Source organism: Sarcophilus harrisii, chromosome 1 (genome assembly GCF_902635505.1).
Source record: "Sarcophilus harrisii chromosome 1, mSarHar1.11, whole genome shotgun sequence".
NCBI lineage: Eukaryota > Metazoa > Chordata > Mammalia > Dasyuromorphia > Dasyuridae > Sarcophilus > Sarcophilus harrisii.
In genome coordinates, this window is record NC_045426.1 from 3246073 (window position 1) to 3267903 (window position 21831).

General features: G+C 59.0%; 1 protein-coding gene across 1 annotated transcript; it reads right to left on the minus strand.

Moving 5' to 3' along the window:
- Positions 1-442: 442 nt before the first annotated feature.
- On the minus strand, positions 443-18620 carry GARS1 (glycyl-tRNA synthetase 1). Its single transcript, XM_031962689.1, has 13 exons — positions 18316-18620; positions 13622-13723; positions 12060-12162; positions 10851-10992; positions 10197-10285; positions 9608-9684; positions 8980-9125; positions 8337-8486; positions 6194-6356; positions 5243-5478; positions 2736-2745; positions 2425-2646; positions 443-2032 (listed from the first exon to the last, which is right to left on the minus strand). The coding sequence occupies exons 1-13, from the start codon at positions 18556-18558 to the stop codon at positions 1907-1909; spliced, it is 1809 nt and encodes a 602-aa protein (XP_031818549.1). The 5' UTR covers positions 18559-18620; the 3' UTR covers positions 443-1906.
- Positions 18621-21831: the final 3211 nt, after the last annotated feature.

Below are 21831 nucleotides of genomic sequence, written 5' to 3' on the forward strand. Positions count from 1 at the left end.
ATGTGACTGTAACAGAGCATAAACGGGACAAACCCTGCCAGTCAGACTCCCAGAAGACAGAAGGCTGGGGCGGGAGCTCAAGCTCTGGGAGCCAAGGAGACCTTCCACCTCCCTCCATCGGGGAGGCCAACCTGTCCTCCTGCTCCCCTCACTGAGGCCAAAGCCCATCTGAAGGCCTCCGCAAAGCTGGCCGGGCCCCAGGCGAGGAGCCAGACTGAGAAGAAGACAATAAAGAATTGGGACTTTGTCCCAGGCTATTCTCCTGGGGATTCCTCAGCGGGTCCCGAGAGCTCCAGAAAGTCAACAGGAATGTTAAGGTGACGCCCTGAGCACCTCTCCCTGGACACAGGAACATGACTGGGAGACAAAGAACAGGGAGGGCTGAGCTGGGAGGCTTGGGCGGGGGGACCCCAGGGAAAACGCACAGAAAGAGCCACACAAGTCCGAGATGTTCAAGGTTTATTAAAGCATCTTGATGTTGAGTCACAGAGACAAGAAACAGTGGGCTTTTCTGGAAGGCCCAGCCGAGGTCACTGGGGGAGGCCCCTCCCCCTTCCCCTGCCTGGGGTGCGTCTGGAGTTCAGCACTTTGGAAACTTTAAGGTCCCCCGTGACTCCAAGTTAAGAAAGCTGATCTCCTTTATTGTGCAATTTAAAATAAAAACCAGAGGGAAAAGACACCCACACCCTGCTGGGGTCTCCCCAGGAGGCCCCTCCAAGAGGCCAGCGGGGGCGAGAGGCTGCGTGGGGAGGCTGGTTGCACCTTCTGCCAGAGAAAGAGGCCGTGGGGGACCTTGGGGCCAGCAACTCCCCGGACCCTTCCCCGTGACTGAATTCTACACCAGCCCACTCGCTTCTCCCGAAGGCAGCGAGCCGTGGCCTGGGCCCACAGAGCCTCTGCCCCAGCCCAGACCCACCACCCAGGCCCAGAGAGACACCACCAGGGCCCACAGAGCCCAGGCCACAGAGCTGAGTGGGTCACTTTTACCCAGCCTGACATTCGGGAGATTCGAGCAGCACCAGGCCATGACACCCCGGGCCCCGGGCCAAGGTTGTTGGCACACAAGGGCCCAGCCCACCTCGTTCCAGTGGGAAAGCCCCTCTGATGGCGGCAGACTGGGACAGACGGGCCTTCCCTGCCTGGCTACAGGTACAAGGATGGAGGTCAGACCTCCCCGAGCGGCTCCTACCAGCCCCTAAAGGAGATCTGACCTCGAGGGAGAAAATCCTTCTGGTCCCTGCTCCAGCCCCCACGTCCCCCCGAGGCTCTAAGCAGGGCAAACCCTTGGCCCAGGATGCCCTGGCTGAGCCAGCCGGGCTGGACCTGCCTTGTGCGCCCCCTGGTGCTGCAAGATGAGGCCGGGCTTTGGGTCGCCCGACCCAACACGCGGCACATCCACGCCAGAGGCAGATGGAGAGCAGCCCCCAGCCCCCGAGCGGGTCACAAGAGACAAACTCGGCCGGTGGGGGAGGGGGGATGGAAAGCGCCCATACACACACACTTCTCGGCCTGGGTCTCGCTGCCCAGACCCAGGAGCCCAAGGTCCTGCCTTCCAGACACACACAAAGCTGCCAGGAAAGCCAGAGGGGCCCCACTGTGTGCCTGGGGGTTCTGGGGAGCAGCAGCCGGAGGAGCCCCACTGTGTGCAGGGAGGCTCTGGGGGGTCAGCAGTTTTCCAATGCCACGAGAGCCCTTGGCCAACGCGGGTTCTGCCAGCTCCTCCAGGGACTCCTCCGGGGGCCGGGCCCCACACAAACACACACAAGCAGCCTCGTCTGTTCGAACCTTTAATTTAATCGTCATTTGTGTCGGGGGCTCAGACCCCGGCCCGCTCCAGCACAGACGGTCACATGATAGGCGTTTGCAGATTAATGGCGCAAGCAGGACAAGGAGGGGCCGCGGGGTCTCAGTCCTCGATCGTGTCTTTCTTGCCCGTCTCCTGCCCCTCAAACAGAGGGTACCTGGCTTCCACGTCGGCCCACGTCAGGGTGCCATTGGCCAAACTGCAGACCACCTTGGGGAGGTCAGTGATCTGAGGTGGGGGAGGAAAAGGATGGCCGTCAGACGCCGCTTTGGGGCCCCCACAGCGAGAGCGTCCCATCACACCCCGCCCCCCTAAGGTCTGCCCTGGAGGGCCCCCCCCCTTTGCCAGCCTGACACCGCTCCCGTCCCCTCCCGGCACCTCAGGGCCCCCAGACCACAGGCCTCCGACTCGAGGAACAGAAGTGCCGTGGCCCCAGGCGCCCCCCTCCCCCAGGACTATCCCCGGAGCCTATGGAAGCCCCCTCCCCCACCTTCCTTCCTTCACACAGACTGCGGCCCACCCAACAAGCCCCAGTAGAGCCTCCAGACGAGGCCTGGTCCGGCAACCTCCCAGAGGCCCCCCGGGCTCCCGCTACCCCCACGACAGCTGAAGGCGCCCACCTCGGCGCGGATCTGGCGCATGGAGTCCCGGTCTCGCAGGGTGGCCGTGTGAGGGGTCTTGTTCACGGTGTCAAAGTCGATGGTGATCCCGAAGGCGATGCCGATCTCGTCCGTCCTGGCGTAGCGCTTCCCGATGGAGCCGGAGGAGTCGTCCACCTTGTGGGACACCCCATTCCTGGTCAGGGCTTCAGCTGTCACGGGGACACGGGGATGAGAAGCCCGCTCTCAGCGAGACGGAGGGTCCAACAGCCGAGAAGTGGGCCCTCCCACCGGGGGCGGACCCAGGAACCCCGAGCGGGCCCGGGGTCTACCTTGCTCAACCTTCTTAGAGAAGGGGGAGAGGCAGGGGTTGGGTTTTGGGGGCTTGGTTTCTCCCTCCCTAGTTTCCCATGGTGAGAGGAAGGAGGAGGGGTCAGGAGAGGGTTTTATAGGGGAAGGTTTAAGAGGGGTTTTGGGAGGTTTTTGAAAGAGCCCTTTTGTAGATGTGTCCAGGACCCGGCCCCGGGAGGTGGTTGCAACTCCTTGGTCCCTCCCAGACCCATGGGTTTGGGTTTTCCAGTTCCAAGTTTTGACGAAGGGGATGAATCCTGTTCTGCTAGGGGAGGAAATTTAAAGGGGGGCATAAAGGGGGGAAGTGAGGAGGAAGAGGGGAAGGGTGGGAAGAATGGGATTATTAAGCATCTTGTGAGGAAAGGTAAAAGAGGGGAAAAGAGGGTTTTAGGTTTGAAGGGGAAAAGCAAAGATGGCCCTGGTATTTAGGCGTAGAACCCACCCTTTCCTATTTTTGGAGGGAAGTGTGTTTAAACTGTTATGATTCCTGGGAAAGGGCGGTTTATAAGTTGAATTTTTTCATGAAAAGAAAGGCGGCATAAGGGTGGGGAGGGGCCGAAACAGAGGACCGTGGGGCCCTTGTGCCGGGGAGCCCTGTTGGGGAAGTGGGTGAAGGCCCCGGGGCACAGAGAGCCCGATGTTTAAGTTTGCCGGGGAAGCCCAGAGCCCAGAATGGCCCCCGCAAGGGCCCCCGGGCCCTTGGAGCGTTTCCCTGCCGCTGAATGTCTTGGTCCCTGGAATGTTTTCTTCAGTTCCCGATGGTGAACTCCTGGCCAAAGGCCCAAAACAAAGGGTTTGGGGTGTACTTTTGGGATGTGTGTGTGTGGGGGTTTGTGAGGAAATGTACATACGTGTAGTAATGTGTTGGGTATATCCTTGGGGGGGGGGAGGGGGCCCAATGGAAAACCCAGAGGTTTAGAAGGAGGGGGGTTTCCTGTTCGGAATTTCTTTTCCCTCCCCTTGGGGTTTTTTTACAGGTTTATTTGTGGTTGGGGGGGTGTTTGGACCAGCGGGGCTTTTTAGGTGATGGCCGTTTTACTAAATGAAAATTGATTTTTGTGGGGGGGTAGGACGGGGGATTCAATTGGGGGGTGCCCCGGTCCCTGTAGGTGTTGCCGGTGGCCCCTAGGAGATAGAGGGTTTGAAATTCCCTTGAGAAGTCCCTCCCCAATGGTGTTTGTTCCAGGGACATTGTCGCCCAATTTTTGTTTTTAAAAGGAGGGAAAAAGGGAAGGGCTACCCCCCTTTGGGGTCCCAGATTTTGTAGAGTGGCAAATTAAACAGCCCCCCCCTTTGAGTGTCCGGCCCCAGACGGGGGTTTTTCCCAACTTGCCCGCCCGCCCCCTGCCACCAAGGGTTCCAACCCCCCCACCTCCTCGTTTCAGTTTGGTCCTCAGGCAGATCCAGCCCGGCCCTCCCAGAGACGGTTTGTATTGAAGGGGGGACCTGCCCGTGCCCGGACTCCTAAGGGCCCGGACTTGAGCGGGAGGGAGGTTTGAGCCGCCCGCCCCAAAGGGGGGCGCAGAGCAGGAATGGGCCGAGGCCCCCCTGGGGCAGGTGGCTTTTATTGGCAGGTGAGGTCAGAGGACCGGCAGCCCTCTCATCCAGCCCCTTAGGGAGAAGCGCCCAGTCGTTTCTCCCAGGGCGGGGGGGCCCCTCCCAAGCACCAAGGGAGTGGAGGGGAGGGGAAAACAGAGGCCGCCAAGGTTGGTGGACTTGACAACAGCTCCGCCCATTCCAGGGAACACCAGGAGCGAAAACCCTGTGAGTTGGCACAGGCTACGGAGCCAGGGAAGAAACAAGTACTTAGAGCAGCTCAGTCTGAGTGAGGGGGCCCAAGCCCCAGGGAACGGTTGAACAAGCTGGGGTATGGACTGTGAGAGAGCAGCCCAGAGCTGCAGGGAGAGATGGGGGGACGGCAGCGCTGAGGGGAGAGGGGGGATGGCAGCGCTGCAGGGAGAGATTGGGAGGGGGAGCGGGGCGGTTAAGAAAAGCCTGGAAAATTTGGATGGATGGCTCCAGAGCCAAGTGAGAAAGATGACCAAGTGCAGAAGCCGCAGCCCCCTCCAAATCAATCCCATGCTGGAGAACTCATGAGGAAAAGCAGACTCCGAGCCCAGCTGGAAGCCGCCCATTCCCTTCTGGGGTTCCCCCACTATAGCTAACGGGAAACGTTCTGTCCCAACCCAGAACCTGCTGGGGACCTTTTCAATGGTGGGGGAAGGGAGAGGGAATCTGGAACTCCAAATGCACAGAGCTGAGTCCAACAAAGAGGAGAGTTTAGAAACCCCACCCAAGCAGCGGCTCCCTCTGCCTCCGCCCCCCTTCCCTGCTGGGACAACCTCTGCTCAGTTCTGCCACCCCGAGGGCTGTTCCAGCCGCTCACTTAAGTGGGAGCTGTGTCACCCCAAACCCTGCCGGGGCCGTCTGTCCTGTCCCCCACGTGGGGGAGCACATTCTGCCTCCTTGCCCCCTTCCCCCTCCTCACCCCCAGGGCTGATGAGAAGGGGAAGGAGAGGGGCCGCCCCCGCCGGGGCCAAGGCTTCTCTTGGTACTCACGTAGGACGTTTTGGCCTCGGCGTCCCAACAGTCACAGGCGTAATGCGCCATCTCGTTGTCCATGTGCTGCCGGAACCGAAGCTTCTCCGGGGACACCCCCACCTTGGTGAGGTAGAGGTAGATCCGGCCGATGAAGTAGCCCAGCACGGAGTTGTTGATCACCCCCTGGAAGAACATGGGGATGCAAAGTCAGCCACGGGAAGGTCCGACCTGATCCAGCCGGCCCGCCCCGGTTCTGCTGCCCTCCCCGGTACAGCCTCGCATGAACAGGGGCTTTAATCACATTGGCTCAACAGGCCTCAAAGCAGCGAAACAGGCCTTTGTCCGAGGCTCCATCTCCATTAAGGTCGGTCGGTGCTTGCTTACCTTGGGTTACTCCCTGAGCGACCGCTTCTGCCTCAACCCCGCTGGGTCCCCTCTCTTGGGCCACCTCCCCCTCTCCCTAACAAGTCCCTCCCCCTTCCTCACGGACACTGCTCCTCCTTGTCGTGCCCCGGGGCCCCGAGCAGCCCCAAACATGGCTCATGCCCAATACGGCCTGCTGGCTGACAACCAGACTCACTCCCAGCCCCGGAACCATGACCAATCCCAAGCCACCACCCAGAACCAGCACGACCCCACCACACTAAGATTTTTAAAACAAGCTCTTGGGGCTCGCAGGGCCAAGGCAAGACAGCAATATGTCCCAAGGCACCAGAGACAGCTTTCTCCAAGTCGTTAAAAAAAGGGACCGTGCAGGGGAGCCCACAGCGAGGCACCAGGGGGCACGCGGCCCAACGTCAGCCTCTCTGGGATGGCAGGGCCCGCCCCAGATGCCAGCCGTTCTCCCATCCCCAGGGCGCCCCCCCGCCAGGACAGAGGCCGGGACGCGCTCGCTCACCTGCTCCACCGCGTCCCCCAGGCGCATCTTGTGTGCGGATTGGCCGCTGACCTGGGCCTTGGCTGAGTACAGGGAGATGGTGAGGTCCGCCACGCTGTCAAACTTCGGGTGCTGTTTTTCCTTGGGGTCAACAAAGTGCTCGATCTCTGCCATCGTGAATTCTCTGAAACCAAAGACAAAGAGCCGTGATCCCCGCGTTCGGCGTCTCCTTCGTTTCTCCTTCCCAAGACAATCGGACCCTCCATCTCACCCCATGACCACAACGAGCCCCCGCCGGGCCCGAGGCCACCAGCGGGCGAGATGCCATCCCCCGGCAATGGCCAAATGGCGCTTGGGAAGACGAGTGTGAAGGGCAGAAATGCGCTATCTCTGGTCTTTAATTCAAGCACAACTTCCCCCATGGCCTCCACAACTGCCTCCCACAAAGAAAAACAGACGTAACAGAGACTGCGGAGCCCCCGGGGCCACAGAGGAAGTGGGAGGGCTGGGCCCCCGAGGGCCTGCTCCTGGCCAAGTTCTGGCCAGTACAAGTGATCGTCACCACAGCTGCAAACACTCCCCCGGCACCTTGTGTGGGCCGGGCCCCATGCTCAGCACTTATTCAGGGTCTCCTTTGACCCTCACAACCCTAGGGGGCTGGGGCCACTTGTGCTGGGCTTACAGAGGAGGAGGCTTGTCAGGCTCACTCAGTCAGGCTGAATCTGAATTCAGGCCCGGGCTCTGGGACTGTGGCAGCCGATCACGGTCCCCGAGTCACCAGTTAAGATGGAGAGACCCTGCTCCCCAAGACAACATTTTGCAGGAGCTGCTTTTTCACTTTGTCCTCTGCGTTTTTCTCTCCAAGCACGGCCTGGGTCTCGGCACCACTGGGCCAGCCCCCAAGGTTCCCCAGGGACCAGGCTGCGGAGGCACCCAAGGTCCTGGGGAGCAGCAAGAACCATGAAGTCACGGAGCCTCCAGGGCAACATGGCCGGCCAGAGAGTACAGCCGGGGGCCAGAGGGCACAGCCAGAGGGCGCAGTCAGCCAGAGGGCGCAGTCAGCCAGAGGGCGCAGTCAGCCAGAGGGCACAGCTGGCTAAAGGACACAGCCAGTCAGAGAGCATAGCTGGACACTGGAGGAGTCTGATGCAAGCCCGTCAGTGAGCTCTGCCTTCATTTCCTCAGCTGTAAAACAGCATCTGCCTCCCACGGTTGCTGCCAGCATCGACCGAGGGGGCGTTTGTGACACCCGTGGCAGAGCCTGGCACACAGTGGGCACCTGATCCCTCCTCCCTCCCCTCCCAAGTCTCCATTCTGACAAAGGGGATCTTTGGCTTTGGGCACGAGTCCAGCAAATACTAAGCACCCACTGGATGCAGTGCTATTGTGTGCTCTGAGGAAAGCCAGCAGGGCCAGAGCCTTAAATGGGAACACGGGGAAGTGCCGGGCTGCCTGACGTGACACCGACAAGCCCTTGCCTCTGACACTGGCTAGGGCAGTGCCGCTGCTGCAGGCAGGCAGAACCAGGAGCCGCCCTAGGCCCGTGGGGCCCGCACAAAGCCATCCTTGGCCTTGGGGAGCACGGCCCACCCACAGGGGCTGAAGGGCAGCTGGGGCTGGGCCACAGGTTAAACCTCAGGCCTCAAATCCTGCCTCAGCTCATCCTGGTTCAGCCTCTCCAAGCCTCCCGTCCCCTCCATTATGGCACCTCCTGAGACCCCTCAGATGGAAGGGTCTCGGACGGGCACCCACAGGTGGTCCCTCCACAAACGTCGCTGTTGTTTTAAACAAAGCATTTGTTGTAAGAGCCGGATCTCAGGTTTAGGGGGTGGTGAGAGAGGGCAGAGGGGGCCATCCCCACCAAAATCTACCTTAAAAATGACTCACTGGATGGGGGTGGGGGAGGACCACTGGCCTGGACTAGCAGGGAGAAGGCCCAATAGGGCCCCGCAGAGCTGCCAGGGCTTGCCTCCCTTACCGCAGTGCCAGGGGCACTGAGGGCACCTTGCCAGAAAACCAGCCCTTGTGCCAGCGGGGCTGCCCATGGCTCTCCCATGAGGCGCTTCCTACTGGGGAGGGGAGGGGTGGTCCCCCAGGATTCCGCCAGCCGTGCGTTCCCCCCCAGGCCCGGCAGACAAAGGGTGCCCAGAGAACAAGAGGCTACCTGACTCGAATCAGTCCGGAGCGAGGGGAGATCTCATTGCGGAAGGAATTGCCGATCTGGGCGGCAGCAAAGGGCAGCTTTCCCTGGTTGAACTCCAGAAGCCGTTTGAAGTTGAGGAAGATTCCCTGGGCAGTCTCCGGCCTCAGGTAGCTGGACATGAGAAGCCAGGTCAGTGCGGGCGGCCCCGTCACACACGGCCGCCTGCGCTGCCGACCCAGAGATTTCAGAACTGTCTAAACCAACGTCACAAAAAAGCGTTTTCCCCAAACTTCTCCAGGCTCCAGACGCCCTGCCGAGAGCAGGCTCTGACATCAGCCACTTCCTTCTCAGGAAAAGCTGGGCACTCTGGGCCTTCCTAATGGGCCCCCTCCCCTGCAGCCAGGGGTCAGCTACCTGAAGAGGCTCGGCCCTGAGGTGAGACCCAAGGCCTGGATTCTTGCGTGCATTCTCAGTCACACACACACACAGTCTCTGTCTCTGTCTCTGTTTCTCTCTCTCTCTGTGTCACACTCACACACACACAGCCCTGTCCCAAGGCCAACCCAGCCCTGTCCTTGGGGACCCAGGTCACGCCACCAGAGGAGGGAGCTCCCAGCCGGGGGCACCTCGAGGTCCTTGCCCTCCCAAGGCCGGGGTCACTCACCCAGGCATGTTCCCTCCAGGCCCGATGAAGGTCTTGAACATCAGGTTGAACGCCACCGGAGGGGAGAGATCGTTTCCGGTGATGGGGGACTTGACGTTGTAGTTCACAAAGAGGTCCGCCAGCTGCTCCTGGCCGTAATTGTCCAGCTGCCAAAGCACACGGCGGCGGTCAGGGCCCACCCTCAGACAGCCGCCCCCGAGGCCCAGGCAGGGGCACGGGCAGGACCTCGGCCGCCTTGAAGAGGACCATGTCACAGCTGCTGAAGGCCACCGCCCCCTCCCCCACTGCAGAAAGGCCCCATCCCCTTCCACATCCGGGCAGGCTCAGGGCTGCCCAGCATTCACCAAGTGGGTTGGGGGCCCAGAAGGAACACGTGGGTAGCAGGAAAAGGAGCTGAAAAACCCCACCCCCTCCCACCCTCATTAGGGCCTCAGGCCCTGAGATGCTCCACGACCCTCCAAGTTGGGCCAGAGGTCAGCTGGGGCAGGGACAAGACCCTGAGGGAACGGGAGTGAGGACGGGGTGACTGGGACGCTGTCCTGGTCTGGGCAACGCCCACCAAAAGGGGCCAAGTGCCAGCAAACCGGCCCCGGTGCCCGGCCCGGGGGGAGACCTCCCGAGCACTCACCTGGATCAAGACCCCTTCCATCTCTGATTTCTTCTCAGCCGAACATTTCTTATCAGACATCAGCTTCTGCAGGTGAGCTGTGGAGGGAGAAGGCGCCTGGTCAGCCCGGGCCCCGGCCACATTCAGGGGCAGCACGGACCCAACGAGGTGCCCGTCTGGCTCCCCGGGGCCCTGGCCAGGAGAGGAGCCCCTCATGGAGCCCCTGGTCCCTCGCCTGCTGGGCAGGTTGGGGGCTTCTTCCTGGCGGCTTTGAAGCACCCGAGTTTGGCGCTTGGACTAAGTGCTCAGGCTACAGTAACGGGCAAGTTGGGATATGGGCAGTTGGGAGACTGGGGTGGAGCGGGGCTTGCGCCGGGGCCTTCGAGGCCGACAGCTCCTCTTTTATTCTTTATCCTAAGGGCTCCCTCTGCTGGGCGGCGGGGGCAGGACCTCCATGGGCTGCAGTCTGAGGGAACGCTCCTCCCCCACCCAGCTCTGGGGAGGCTTCACCTGCGATGGGAACCTCAGGGGAGGAAAGGACCCCGTCCCCGCCCACCCCCTCGGGCCCCGGAGCCGGGGCTGAAGGGCCGCTCAGCCACACAAACTCTACCTTTCAGGAGGTGATCGGCCCGGAAACACTCCCCGCTTTTCACGTCCTTCACCATGAAGTCGGCAAATTTGTCGACATGCCCGGACGTCCTGCAACGACAAGCGGCAGCTGAAGCCACTGACCCGCGGGGCGCGAAAGGGGAGGGACGAGGGAACCCGCCGTGGGCCCGGGCCCGCCGGTCCTTCTGTCCCCGACCGTGGGCGCTGCAGATTCTGCCAGACAGGCCCAGGCCCCGGCGCCAATCCTGCCTCAGAGTCTTCCTGCAGGGCCCGGCCTGTCCTGCCTCCAGCTGCTCCAGCTCCAAGTCTACGAGCTACACAAACTTCCTCTCTGCTGAGTAAGCGCCAACAGGGGCGGTGCCTCCCAGACGCAACATGCCCCAAGGACCTCAGCAGTCTGCCAGGCACCCGTGAGCCCTGCTTCTGCTCCCAGGGACCGGGGGCTTTGGAGTCCAGGGGACTTGGCCCAGGGGGCTCAGGCAGGGAGACTCGGCAGTCTGCCAGGCAGTCCAGGAGCCGCGCTTCTGCTCCTGGGGGCTTTGGAGCCGGCCCGGGGGTCTCGGGCAGGGCGCGGCCCTTTCTGAGCCGGGCAGAGGCCTGGGAGAAGCCGCCCCCCCCCCCCCCCCCCCCCCCCCCCCCCCCCCCGCCCACCTACTTGAGAACAGGCTCCGGGGTGAGCATGGTGCAGTCGATCTCCAGGATCTGCTCCTCTTGGATGAAATGCTGCCGCCAGATATGGATGATGTTGTTCTTCAGGGCACAGCCCACGGGCCCCAGGTCATACAGGCCGCTGACCCCTGGGAGAAAGGACGCAGGCTGAGCCAGTGCTGACCCCCCCACACCGCAGACAGGCCCCAGCTCCCCAGCCTCCAGGCCCCCATCGGATGTCAGACTCCTGCTCCTTCTGTGGTGAGGAGTCCCCCAACCTTCTCAGCCAAGTCTGGGGGCAAAAGGGCAAAGAGACATCGAGGTAGGCTTGTGGTCAGAGGAGGCCGGATCTCAGCAGCATTGCTGAAAGTCCCCCCCTCGACCCCGACACCCCCTGCCTACAAGTGACTAGGAGCCTGTTCGGGTCAGCCAGGACTGAAGCCTCAGCTCCAAGGGCTCTGACGCCAGCTTGGACGTGGCCCATCTCCCAAACCATGAGTCACCGGCTCAGTCAGACTGACCACTGGGCCCAGGTTAGGGTGGTAAAAAAGCCGCCACCTTGGATGGACTCCCGCTCGCTCTCCAGCCCCAGCTAAGCGGCGCACACCCCGGTGGGAGCTCCAGCATCGCCCTGAGAGCACAAGCCCAGACCCCTCTGGAGGGCAGCCCTCCCCCTGCCCTCAGCCCACACAGCAAGGCCCCCTGGCCTCCCTCCACAGCCACTGCAGAAAGATACAATACAACCCTGGGGGTAGGATGGGGAGGGGGGCCTGGAACAGGGAGGGGGGCCTGGAACGGGGAGAGGGGCCTGGAACGGGCCAGGGGACCCAATCCCCCAGACTGGGCCCTGACCCCTCGGACCAAGGCCAGCCTACAGGGGTGGACCCCGGATCCAGAGAGCCCGACAGGCAAGAGGCCCGAGCACGACGAGCCCCAATTACAGCCAATTCCACGTCTCTCCCCGGGTCCAAGAAATCCCCTGCTCTGTCCAGGTGGGGAAGGCAGAACAAGGGCAAGTGCCTAGGCAGAGACCCTGGGTCTGGGAGGAAAGCCCCTGGGGACCCCCAAACCAAAGAAGCCTGAAACCCCCTCCAGAAAACGCGAACTGAAGGGGCCAATTGTATCCCTGCTTCCAAACCCAGAGTACGAGCAAGTGGAGGCCCCAGGAGCAGAGGCTCCGGGAGCGGAGGCCCGGGAGCTGTCCTGAATCCCCTACCTCCATAAATCGCAAAGGCTTGGTCATAGAAGAACCTCCGCTTGAGGGTATCTTCCATTTTAACTCGGTCCACGATGTCATCTTTGGGCTGCAGCGCCAACTCCTGGGGGAAGAAGGAACCACATGGAGCCGAGAGGACTGGCCCGCCTCCCCCCCCAGGCCCCCACAAGGGATCTGGATCCTGGGCAAACATTTAGCAGCCACGAGACCAGCCTCCTTCAAACCCCCAATCCACCCGCTGCGTCCCTCGGGCCCCGGGGGACAATTCAGCCCAAGAATCAGCGCTTCCAAACACAATCCAGCACTTCCCAAGTGGCTCCACAGTGACAGGGGGGGAGGAGAAGCCACATCCCCGCAGTGGGCAATGACAGGAATGGAAAACACGCATTTATGCAGCACTTGCTGTATGTCAGGCCCTGGCGAGGCCCTTTTCACAAAGACTGTATCACATAGTCCCGAGAAGCTGGGGCTAACCCCCACTTTACAGATGAGGAAAACAGGGGCCAACAGAGGGGAAGGTCTTGCTCTGTGTCCCCCGGACAGAAGTCTCTGAGGCTGGATTTGTACCCGGCTCCTCCCGGCTCCTCAGCACCCACATCTGCCCCCACTCTTTGGGCTTTAAACACAGATTCTCACACCAGCCCCTCCTCACCTTTCCCAGAAGTGACAGGGGCCGGCCCAGCCCAGGGATAAACAAAGCCAGGGACCTCCCTCTAACCTGTTCAAGGTCGTCCAGCCTCAAGGGGACCTTCCCGCTCCCTCTGATTTCTGATCTCACTACACTGGCCACCAGAAGCTTCCCTTCTCAGGCCCCCCACACTCCCCTGAGCCAAGGAGCAGGAGCCTGTCTTCCCCACCCAAGGGCCCCTGGCAGCTGCCCCCCAGGGCTCTCAGGCAAACCGTCAGCCCTGCCCGGCTCCACTCCTAGCAAGCGGGCCCGAGTGTTCCGCTCATTCTCCCCACTGCGCTGGCTGTGGCCCTTGGCCACCGGCACGCTCAGAAACCGCTCACGTGTCCAGCTGTGGGGCCTGTGGCCAAATCTGAAGGGCTTCCTCCCCGAGCTCTGGGCCCAGACCAGCCCACCGGGGCCCCTGGAGACAGCATCAAAAGCTCAGGGCATCACCCTTCCCCCCTCTCGGGCCATCTCATGGTGACCCCTGACCCACCCACCCCCAAGTCTGTCCTAGGCCAAAGGCAACAGGCCCTTCCGGCGCCTCCCACCAGCCTGAGGCCTAGTTCAGCCCCCCCCCCCCCCCACCTTCCCCTGCCCTGGCTCCTCCTCCACGGCCTCCCTGCTCCTCCACCACCTCCGACTCCCTAGAACCCCGAGGTTAAAACATAAACCCTCCTTTAATTTTTTATGTACTTTTGTTAACGATGCCTCCCTCCCCCCATTGAACACAAACAGAACAGAATCACACACACCCCCTTTGTCCAGGGTAGGACCACCGGGGGGGAAGGGGGGGGAAGCCTGCCCTCATTCACTTTCCACGTGAGGGGGGCTCCTCCCCCAGCCAGAAGGGGGGCTCCCCCGACAGTCCCAGGGAGCCTGATGACCTCACCTTCGCCTCCAAAATTCTCTTGCGCGCCTTGAGCTCTGCGACGGCTCTATCGATGTCGACCTGGGGAGCTTTGTCTTCCTTCAACTTCCTCACCAGATCCCCCTAAAACAGAGAGTCCAAAGTGAGCCAGGGTGGCGGCCACAAGCTCCATTCATCGCTCTCAAAGGCCCCCCCAGACGGATGCGGCGACCACTGCTTCCACCCACAGCAACTCAGCGCCCGCCCTTGGGGACCAGGACAGAGCGAGGGCAGCAAGGGAGAGGCCGCTGGGCCCTCAGCAGCAACACTGCCCCGAACCCACAATTAAGGACCAAATTATATACATTCGTTTTAGACACATCACAGCACCTGCGTCCTGGCCGGCCTCCATCCTCTCCTCACGCCTCCTCCATGGGCAAAGCGTGACCCGCCCAATAGGAGGCTCCTGCCACCTCCTGGTTTCCTCCCAGCTCAGTGCCCTTCAGAACTCTGGGAAGATGAAGCAACTGCAACAAGTCTGAGCTCTTCCTGGTTCTAGACTCCTCAAAGCTGACTTAAGGAATGGTCCTGGGCTCACAGCCCTTCCACCTGAGGCCCTTCCTTGCTCTAAGTCTCTGCCCCAGCCCCCAGGCCAGTCCTCCAAAGAGCCCTCGGGGACACACGGGAACCAAGAGGCACCGCAACTCCCCAGCTTAGTCATCCACTTGTCAAAATGACAGCCGTTCAACTCGTCCACATCTGAATGATTAGGAAGAGTAGACGGTGCGAGGTCCGATTTCTCACTCGGAAACCTTGTCTTTGAAAAGCAGGGAGAGACTCAACAAATCAGAGTAACTCTGCCGCTTTCAAAGGTTCCCTGGGGCAGCTTTTATTCCCAGTCGACAAATATTACTCAATCCCTTTCATTTAGGTGGCTGCCTTTACCCGAGTTGCCACAAACAGCTGGTCTGCATTGCAGTCCCAGACTAACGTGGCAGAAGGAGGGGTCTAAATGTAACAGAAATTAAAAAAACCCTAAATGCCTCAGTTCCAAAGCGAGGAGAGCGAAAAGCTGAGTTACAGAAAGGGGAAAGAAATCACAGCAAAATGGGGGGCAGCCAACACCCCCGCCTGAGGATGGGGGCTTCAGCCAGGCCGAGTGCCGGAGAAGGGAGTGTCCCCCAGGGCCTCGGACACCGATCTGGAGAAAGGAAAAAGCGGCAGCAGGAGATGCAGGGCAGGACTGGCTCCCCCTGCCCTGACCCCAAGATAGGACCCACCCAGCTATCAGGCTGAGGCACACACTGATTGCATCAGGCACCTCTCAGGAGAAACAATTTGGGTGCCAAATGAATTGGACAGTATCCTCCGACTGAATAGGCAAGTCCACTTAACAACAAGACACATTTCCCTACCCATCTGCAGAGATGGGATTGAATCCCCTTACTCAATATTGATGCTAGGAAGGCATCTAGTCCCATATCTTCAGAAAGTTCAGAAAGATCAAGGCTCTGCCCATCTCCATACTCTGATCTACTGACCCAGCCCTAAAGCAGCTCCCAATCTCCAAATTCGAGCAGAACAACTTAAGCAAAGGAGCCCAGACAGAATTCATCATAATCACTCCCCTCAAGTTTCCCTCTCTTCTTAATGTTTCTAAAAGCCAAGGGCCTGACCATTCACCCACAGTCACCAGGATCACAACCCAACTCTCAACTCCCCTTCTCTGAAGTCCCTACCTCCCATATTCTTTTCTCATCTCTCCTCAATCTCACCTCTGCAACATATTTTCAATTTTACTTTTGAGTTGAGGGAAAACCTCAACTTGACTTCTGTATCCTCTCTCCTCAATTTCACTTCTGCAACTTTTCTCACCTCTCCTCAATTTCACTTCTGCAGCATCTCTCCTCAATTTCACTTCTGCAACTTTTCTCACCTCTCCTCAATTTCACTTCTGCAGCATCTCTCCTCAATTTCACTTCTGCAACTTTTCTCACCTCTCCTCAATTTCACTTCTGCAGCATCTCTCCTCAATTTCACTTCTGCAACTTTTCTCACCTCTCCTCAATTTCACTTTTGCAACTTTTCTCACCTCTCCTCAATTTCACTTCTGCAACTTTTCTCACCTTTCCTCAATTTCACTTCTGCAACTTTTCTCACCTTTCCTCAATTTCACTTCTGCAACTTTTCTCACCTCTCCTCAATTTCACTTCTGCATCTTTTCTCACCTCTCCTCAATTTCCTTTCTGTAGCAGCTCTCCTCAATTTCACTTCTGCAACTTTTCTCACCTTTCCTCAATTTCACTTCTGCAACTTTTCTCACCTCTCCTCAATTTCACTTCTGCAGCATCTCTCCTCAATTTCACTTCTGCAACCTTTCTCACCTCTCCTCAATTTCACTTCTGCAACTTTTCTCACCTCTCCTCAATTTCACTTCTGCAACTTTTCTCACCTCTCCTCAATTTCACTTCTGCACTTTTCTCACCTCTCCTCAATTTCACTTCTGCAACTTTTCTCACCTCTCCTCAATTTCACTTCTGCAACTTTTCTCACCTCTCCTCAATTTCACTTCTGCAACTTTTCTCACCTCTCCTCAATTTCACTTCTGCAACTTTTCTCACCTCTCCTCAATTTCACTTCTGCAACTTTTCTCACCTCTCCTCAATTTCCTTTCTGTAGCATCTCTCCTCTATTTCACTTCTGCAACTTTTCTCACCTCTCCTCAATTTCACTTCTGCAGCATCTCTCCTCAATTTCACTTCTGCAACTTTTCTCACCTCTCCTCAATTTCACTTCTGCAGCATCTCTCCTCAATTTCACTTCTGCAACTTTTCTCACCTCTCCTCAATTTCACTTCTGCAACTTTTCTCACCTCTCCTCAATTTCACCTCTGCATGATTTTTCATCTCTCCTCAATTTCACTTCTGCAGCATCTCTAGAACAGTCCTCTTTTCTCCTCTGACAATGCCCCCACCTGAATGCAGGCCTTCATCACCTCATACTTGAATCACTGCAATAGCCTCTCTCTCCAGTCCATCAAAACAATCAAGTCATCAATCAGTCACCAAAAGTGATTTATCAAAAACAAAGATCAGACCATGGAACCCTCCCCCCCCCATAAGAATAATATTAATCTCTGCAACAGTTCTCCCTATTACCTTCAAAGTCAATTCTAAAATCCTATTTGGCTTTTAAATCCCTTCAAAATCTGCCTCTTCCTACTTTTCTAGTCTCCTCCCATTTTATTAACCCCAAGTATTCTGCAATAGTAACCCTGGCTTCCTGTATCTTCCTCAAACAAAACTCTTCATCACTCAGCTCTTCTACAAGAAGCTTTGTCCAATCTTCCTCAAAGTTTACTGTTTTCTATTGTAATGATTTTCAACATACCTCATCTATCCCTTGCTGTTTACATGTTGTCTTCCTTATTAGTCAAGAGCTGATAGAATTCTGCCTTTCTTTGTATCCCCACAGTTTAGCATAGGGCCTCCGACACAGAAGACAACCGTGACCCTGGCCAAGTCAAAATCTCAATGTCTTAAGCCACTGTCTAAAACTCTCCGTAGAAGAGGAGACATCCATCAATCATTAAGATAAAATAATTTGCATACCAGGACTTCCTACCTCTCAATGTCATAGGCCCAGAATCCTGACTAATGATTGCCTGGCCCCACCTACAACCAACTCCTGACTTGTTTGCCCCAGTTGCACAAAAACATTTTTTTAATCCCCAAATTCATCATCTCAGTTGGGAATTGAAAAAGCCCCCTCATTGCCAACCTCTTAAGTAACTTAGATTCCAGCACACATGTGCTGGGAGTGGTTGCAGTCACTGAGTGTGAGTGTGAGTATGTGTGTGCATGTATGGTAACGGGGGGAGAGAAAGAAGCAGACTCTCTCACGTGTACAACAAAAGGCAACACTCCCGTTTTCAGAAATAATGCTGGTAGAGCCCTCAGTGCAGCCCCGTCCCAAGAGGCTGCCACCTCTGGGCATCCTTGCCTGGATCAGAAACTGGGTAATCTCTCCTAGTGAGCAGGGGGGGCAGCTTGTCCAATGAGGTGAAGGGGGCTGTCTTGTCTCTGGGCCCAACCCTTCTGCCTGTGTCGGTCCCCAAGCTGCCTCTCTCCCCCCCATCAGTCTGCAGGTTCCTGACCACATCAGGCTCGCTCTTTCCTGGTCCGCCCAGGCTGCAGCCTCCTGCCTGACACAGTGGGTGCTTAATAAATGTTTGCTGGTGACCGGCACCCAGCTGCTGGAAGGTGCAGACTGCCTGGAGGGGCAAACCGACGGGGTCAGAGTCATGCAGAGAGGACACAAGGTCACAGAGCTATGGGATGGATTCCTGGGAACCCCGCGAGCCAGGGATGATCCGTGGGGTTTGGAGACAGAGCAAAGGGCAGGGTCTGAGACCTGGGGTCATGGGAGGGAGGAGGGGCGGGGGAGGAGGAAGAAGGAGGAGGGGAGAGGGAGGAGGAAGGGGAAGGTCATTTCCCGGCATGACCCCTCACTTCACAATGAGGGACTTCAGCCCCGAGTTGCTGCGGGGCCACCGCGCCCCACGCCACGCACCTCTTGTGTCACCACTTGTGTCAGAACACAAGGGGAAACTGAAGCTCGGAGGGGCCACGTCAGGAAGATGCCCACGGACCCGGGCGGGAGGGGATGAGGAGCCTGGCCCCGGGTGCACGAAGTCCCCCTCCCCCGCGAGGGCCGGGCCGAGACCCGGCGCTTACCTGCTGCCTCACGGCCAGGCGGAAGGGGCCGAGCGCCGCCTCGGCCTGGGCCTGGGCTCCGTCCATGGCGCGACCCTGGGGCCGCGCCCGCGAGGCGGCCACCGACGAGGAGGAGCGGCGAGCGGGCGCGGGGCCTGCGGCGCGGGGCAGGGGGCTCTGACCCAGGGGCCGCACGCGCCTCGCGGCCGGCAGCACCGGCGGCAGCACCGGCAACAGCAAAAGGAGCGCGCGGCGCGGGTGCATGGGCCCAAGGGGGCGGAGGGGCGCGGAGAGACGCGAGGCGCAGGCGCGGGAGCATGCGTGGCCCGGCCCGGCTGATGAAATCGGCTCCGCGGCCCCGCCCCGCCCACGCCGGCTCCTGCGCCTGCGCCGTCGCCGCCCCAGATCCCGAGAGGGAGGCCGTGCGCCGACGCTCTGCGAAGCCCCGCCCCCCGAGCCCGGAGGGACTCCGGCCGCCCTCTCGCCCACTTCGCGAGCCCCAGCGCGCAGGCGCGAGCCGGCGGGGCCGGAGGGGGCGGGGCCAGAAACTGCCACCTCCCGGGGCGGGGCCAGGGGGGCGGGGCCAGAGGGGCGGGAGCTGCCCAAAGGCGCGGGCGGACTTCCTCGCTGTTCTGGAAGGGGGAAAGCTTCCCGTCCGAGCCCGGGACTGCTGGGAGCCCCGCCCTGCCTGCCTCGGTGACCTCCTCTGCAAAATGGGGCGGGAGCGGAACAGTGTCGCCTAGAGGGCTCCTGAACCTTCCCCTCGCGGCCTTTGCAGGCCCGGGTGAATGGTCTCATAAAGTGTTTCCGATTCACAAACGGCAAAAGAAACTTACGTTAGCGCAATTCTTTATTAGACGTGTCGTGTTAACGGTATTGAAGACAAAAGCACATGGGAGCCCCCTCCCCTTGGGAGCCCCCCTCCCCCCTGCGCGGGCTTATCTTTACGTAAAGAATTCAGTCTCCGCGGCCACTGGCGCCTCTTCCTGTGCCGGATTCCCCATCCCCCACATTACACAGCCCTCCGGAGGCCCCTCCCACTCCGACCTTGCGGCCTCCCCAGAGATCTTGGGTAAAAGACTCCATCACTCAGGGCTTCCCCTCCACGTCTGGGCAAGGCTAAGGCTCCTGCGGCCGGCCCTTCTCCCCAACCCTAACACCGCCGGTCCCGTCCCTAACACTCCCGGTGCCCGTCCCTAACACCGCCGGTCCCGTCCCTAACACCCTCGGTGCCCGTCCCTAACACTCCCGGTGCCCGTCCCTAAGTCCCTAACACCGCCGGTCCCCGTCCCTAACACCCCCGGTGCCCGTCCCTAACACCGCCGGTCCCGTCCCTAACACTCCCGGTGCCCGTCCCTAACACCGCCGGTCCCCGTCCCTAACACCCCCGGTGCCCGTCCCTAACACCGCCGGTGCCCGTCCCTAACACCCCCGGTGCCCGTCCCTAACACCGCCGGTGCCCTTCCCTAACACCCCCGGTGCCCGTCCCTAACACCGCCGGTGCCCGTCCCTAACACCCCGGGTGCCCGTCCCTAACACCGCCAGTCCCGTCCCTAACACCGCCGGTCCCGTCCCTAACACCGCCGGTGCCCGTCCCTAACACCGCCCTTCCCCTTCCCTAAGTCCCTAACACCGCCGGTCCGTCCCTAACACCCCCGGTGCCCGTCCCTAACACCGCCAGTCCCGTCCCTAACACCGCCGGTCCCGTCCCTAACACCCCGGTGCCCGTCCCTAACACCGCCGGTCCGTCCCTAACACCGCCGGTGCCCGTCCCTAACACCGCCCCTCCCCTTCCCTAAGTCCCTAACACCGCCGGTCCCGTCCCTAACACTCCCGGTGCCCGTCCCTAACACCGCCGGTGCCCGTCCCTAACACCCCCGGTGCCCGTCCCTAACACCTCCGGTGCCCGTCCCTAAGTCACTAACACCCCCGGTGCCCGTCCCTAACACCGCCGGTGCCCGTCCCTAACACTCCCGGTGCCCGTCCCTAACACTGCCGGTCCCGTCTCTAACACCGCCAGTCCCATCCCTAAGTCCCTAACACCGCCGGTGCCCGTCCCTAACACTGCCGGTCCCCGCCTTGGAGACAGATGGCCAGGTCTCCCTGACTGAGTCAGCTCTGTAGCTGTAAGGGCACAGGCTGTGCCCTTAACCGTCCGTGAGAGAGTCCGCGTCATTATCCCCAGGTTACAGATGAGAAAATGGGAATTCTGGGTTGGCCCGCGCTGGGACATCTGCACTTGTGCTAAGCAAATAAACCACCACCTGGCTGGCTAGCAGCACAATTTATCTAAAAAAGATCCGGGGTCTAAGTGGACCGCGAGCCCACTACAAGTTGCCAGCCCGATGAAGCTGCCAAAAACGCCCAAATGCTGGTTATAAGGGCCGGTTTGTACTTTTTCCTCCACAAGATCTTCTCTAATGATTCTTCATAGCATGGACATGACTGAAAACTCTGACAATGAAGTCCATTCTCTGGCAGCTTCCCCCAAATTCTAAGTCTTCTGGGAAGATGAGCCCCAGAACAGCCCAAATCTGTTTTCCAAGGACCACTCTCAGAGAAGCACATGGGCCCGCGCACTGGCTGCCTACTGATGGAAACTTCTGGCCACAACACCCATGAATTCGAGTGTTTAAATGGCCCTCAGAGGCACGGAATCCCCTCCGCTTGGGCAATGATGGGCTGGCGAGGGCGTCTCACTGAGAGGGCCAAGAAGATTCCTGCCCGTTGGTCCTTCCAATGCGAGAGCCTTGTCCAGAGATCGATAAGTGAACACATGGCCTGCACAGCTCGATCCCATCCTTCTTCACAGTTTTATTCTCTAGGTCCCCAGGAGAAAAACTTGACTTCACAGGACATTTTTGGCATCAGGCATTGCAGGATTCACCATCAAGATTTCATGATACGGATTTGCAAAAAGACACCACAAAAACAATCGCAGTTTTTGCTCCAGCATCGCTTGCTAAAGACAAGAAGCAGGGAGCAGTGGGAGCACCTCCCCAGTCACTCTGACCTAGGTGATTTCACCACCAAAGTGGGAAAAGATATAATAGGGAGAAACATGAGGAAAAGCAGAAAAACCAAAGACTTGCAAATGACATGGGAACCTCCCACACATTTGCATCTCTCAGACTTGTCATTTAAAACAGAAAATCAATAAGTGTGATGTGTAAATACCAAGGAATATCAGAGAATAAAACTATTTCTTACCCATCAACACATTTGCGAGCCAGGCTTGGGGCTAGCGTCAAAGAACACCAAGGATGAGGAAAGAAACAATCTCTGTTCACAAGAAACTCCCCTTCCTGCTAAGTGAAATGAGCAGAACCAGGAGATCATTATATATGTCAACAACGATACTGTATGAGGATGTTCTCTAATGGAAATGGATTTCTTTGACAAAGAGAAGATCTAATTCAGTTTCAATTGATCAAGGATGGACAGAAGCAGCTACACCCAAAGAAAGAACACTGGAAAATGAGTGTAAACTGTTTGCATTTTTGTTTTTCTTCCCGGATTATTTCTACCTTCTGAATC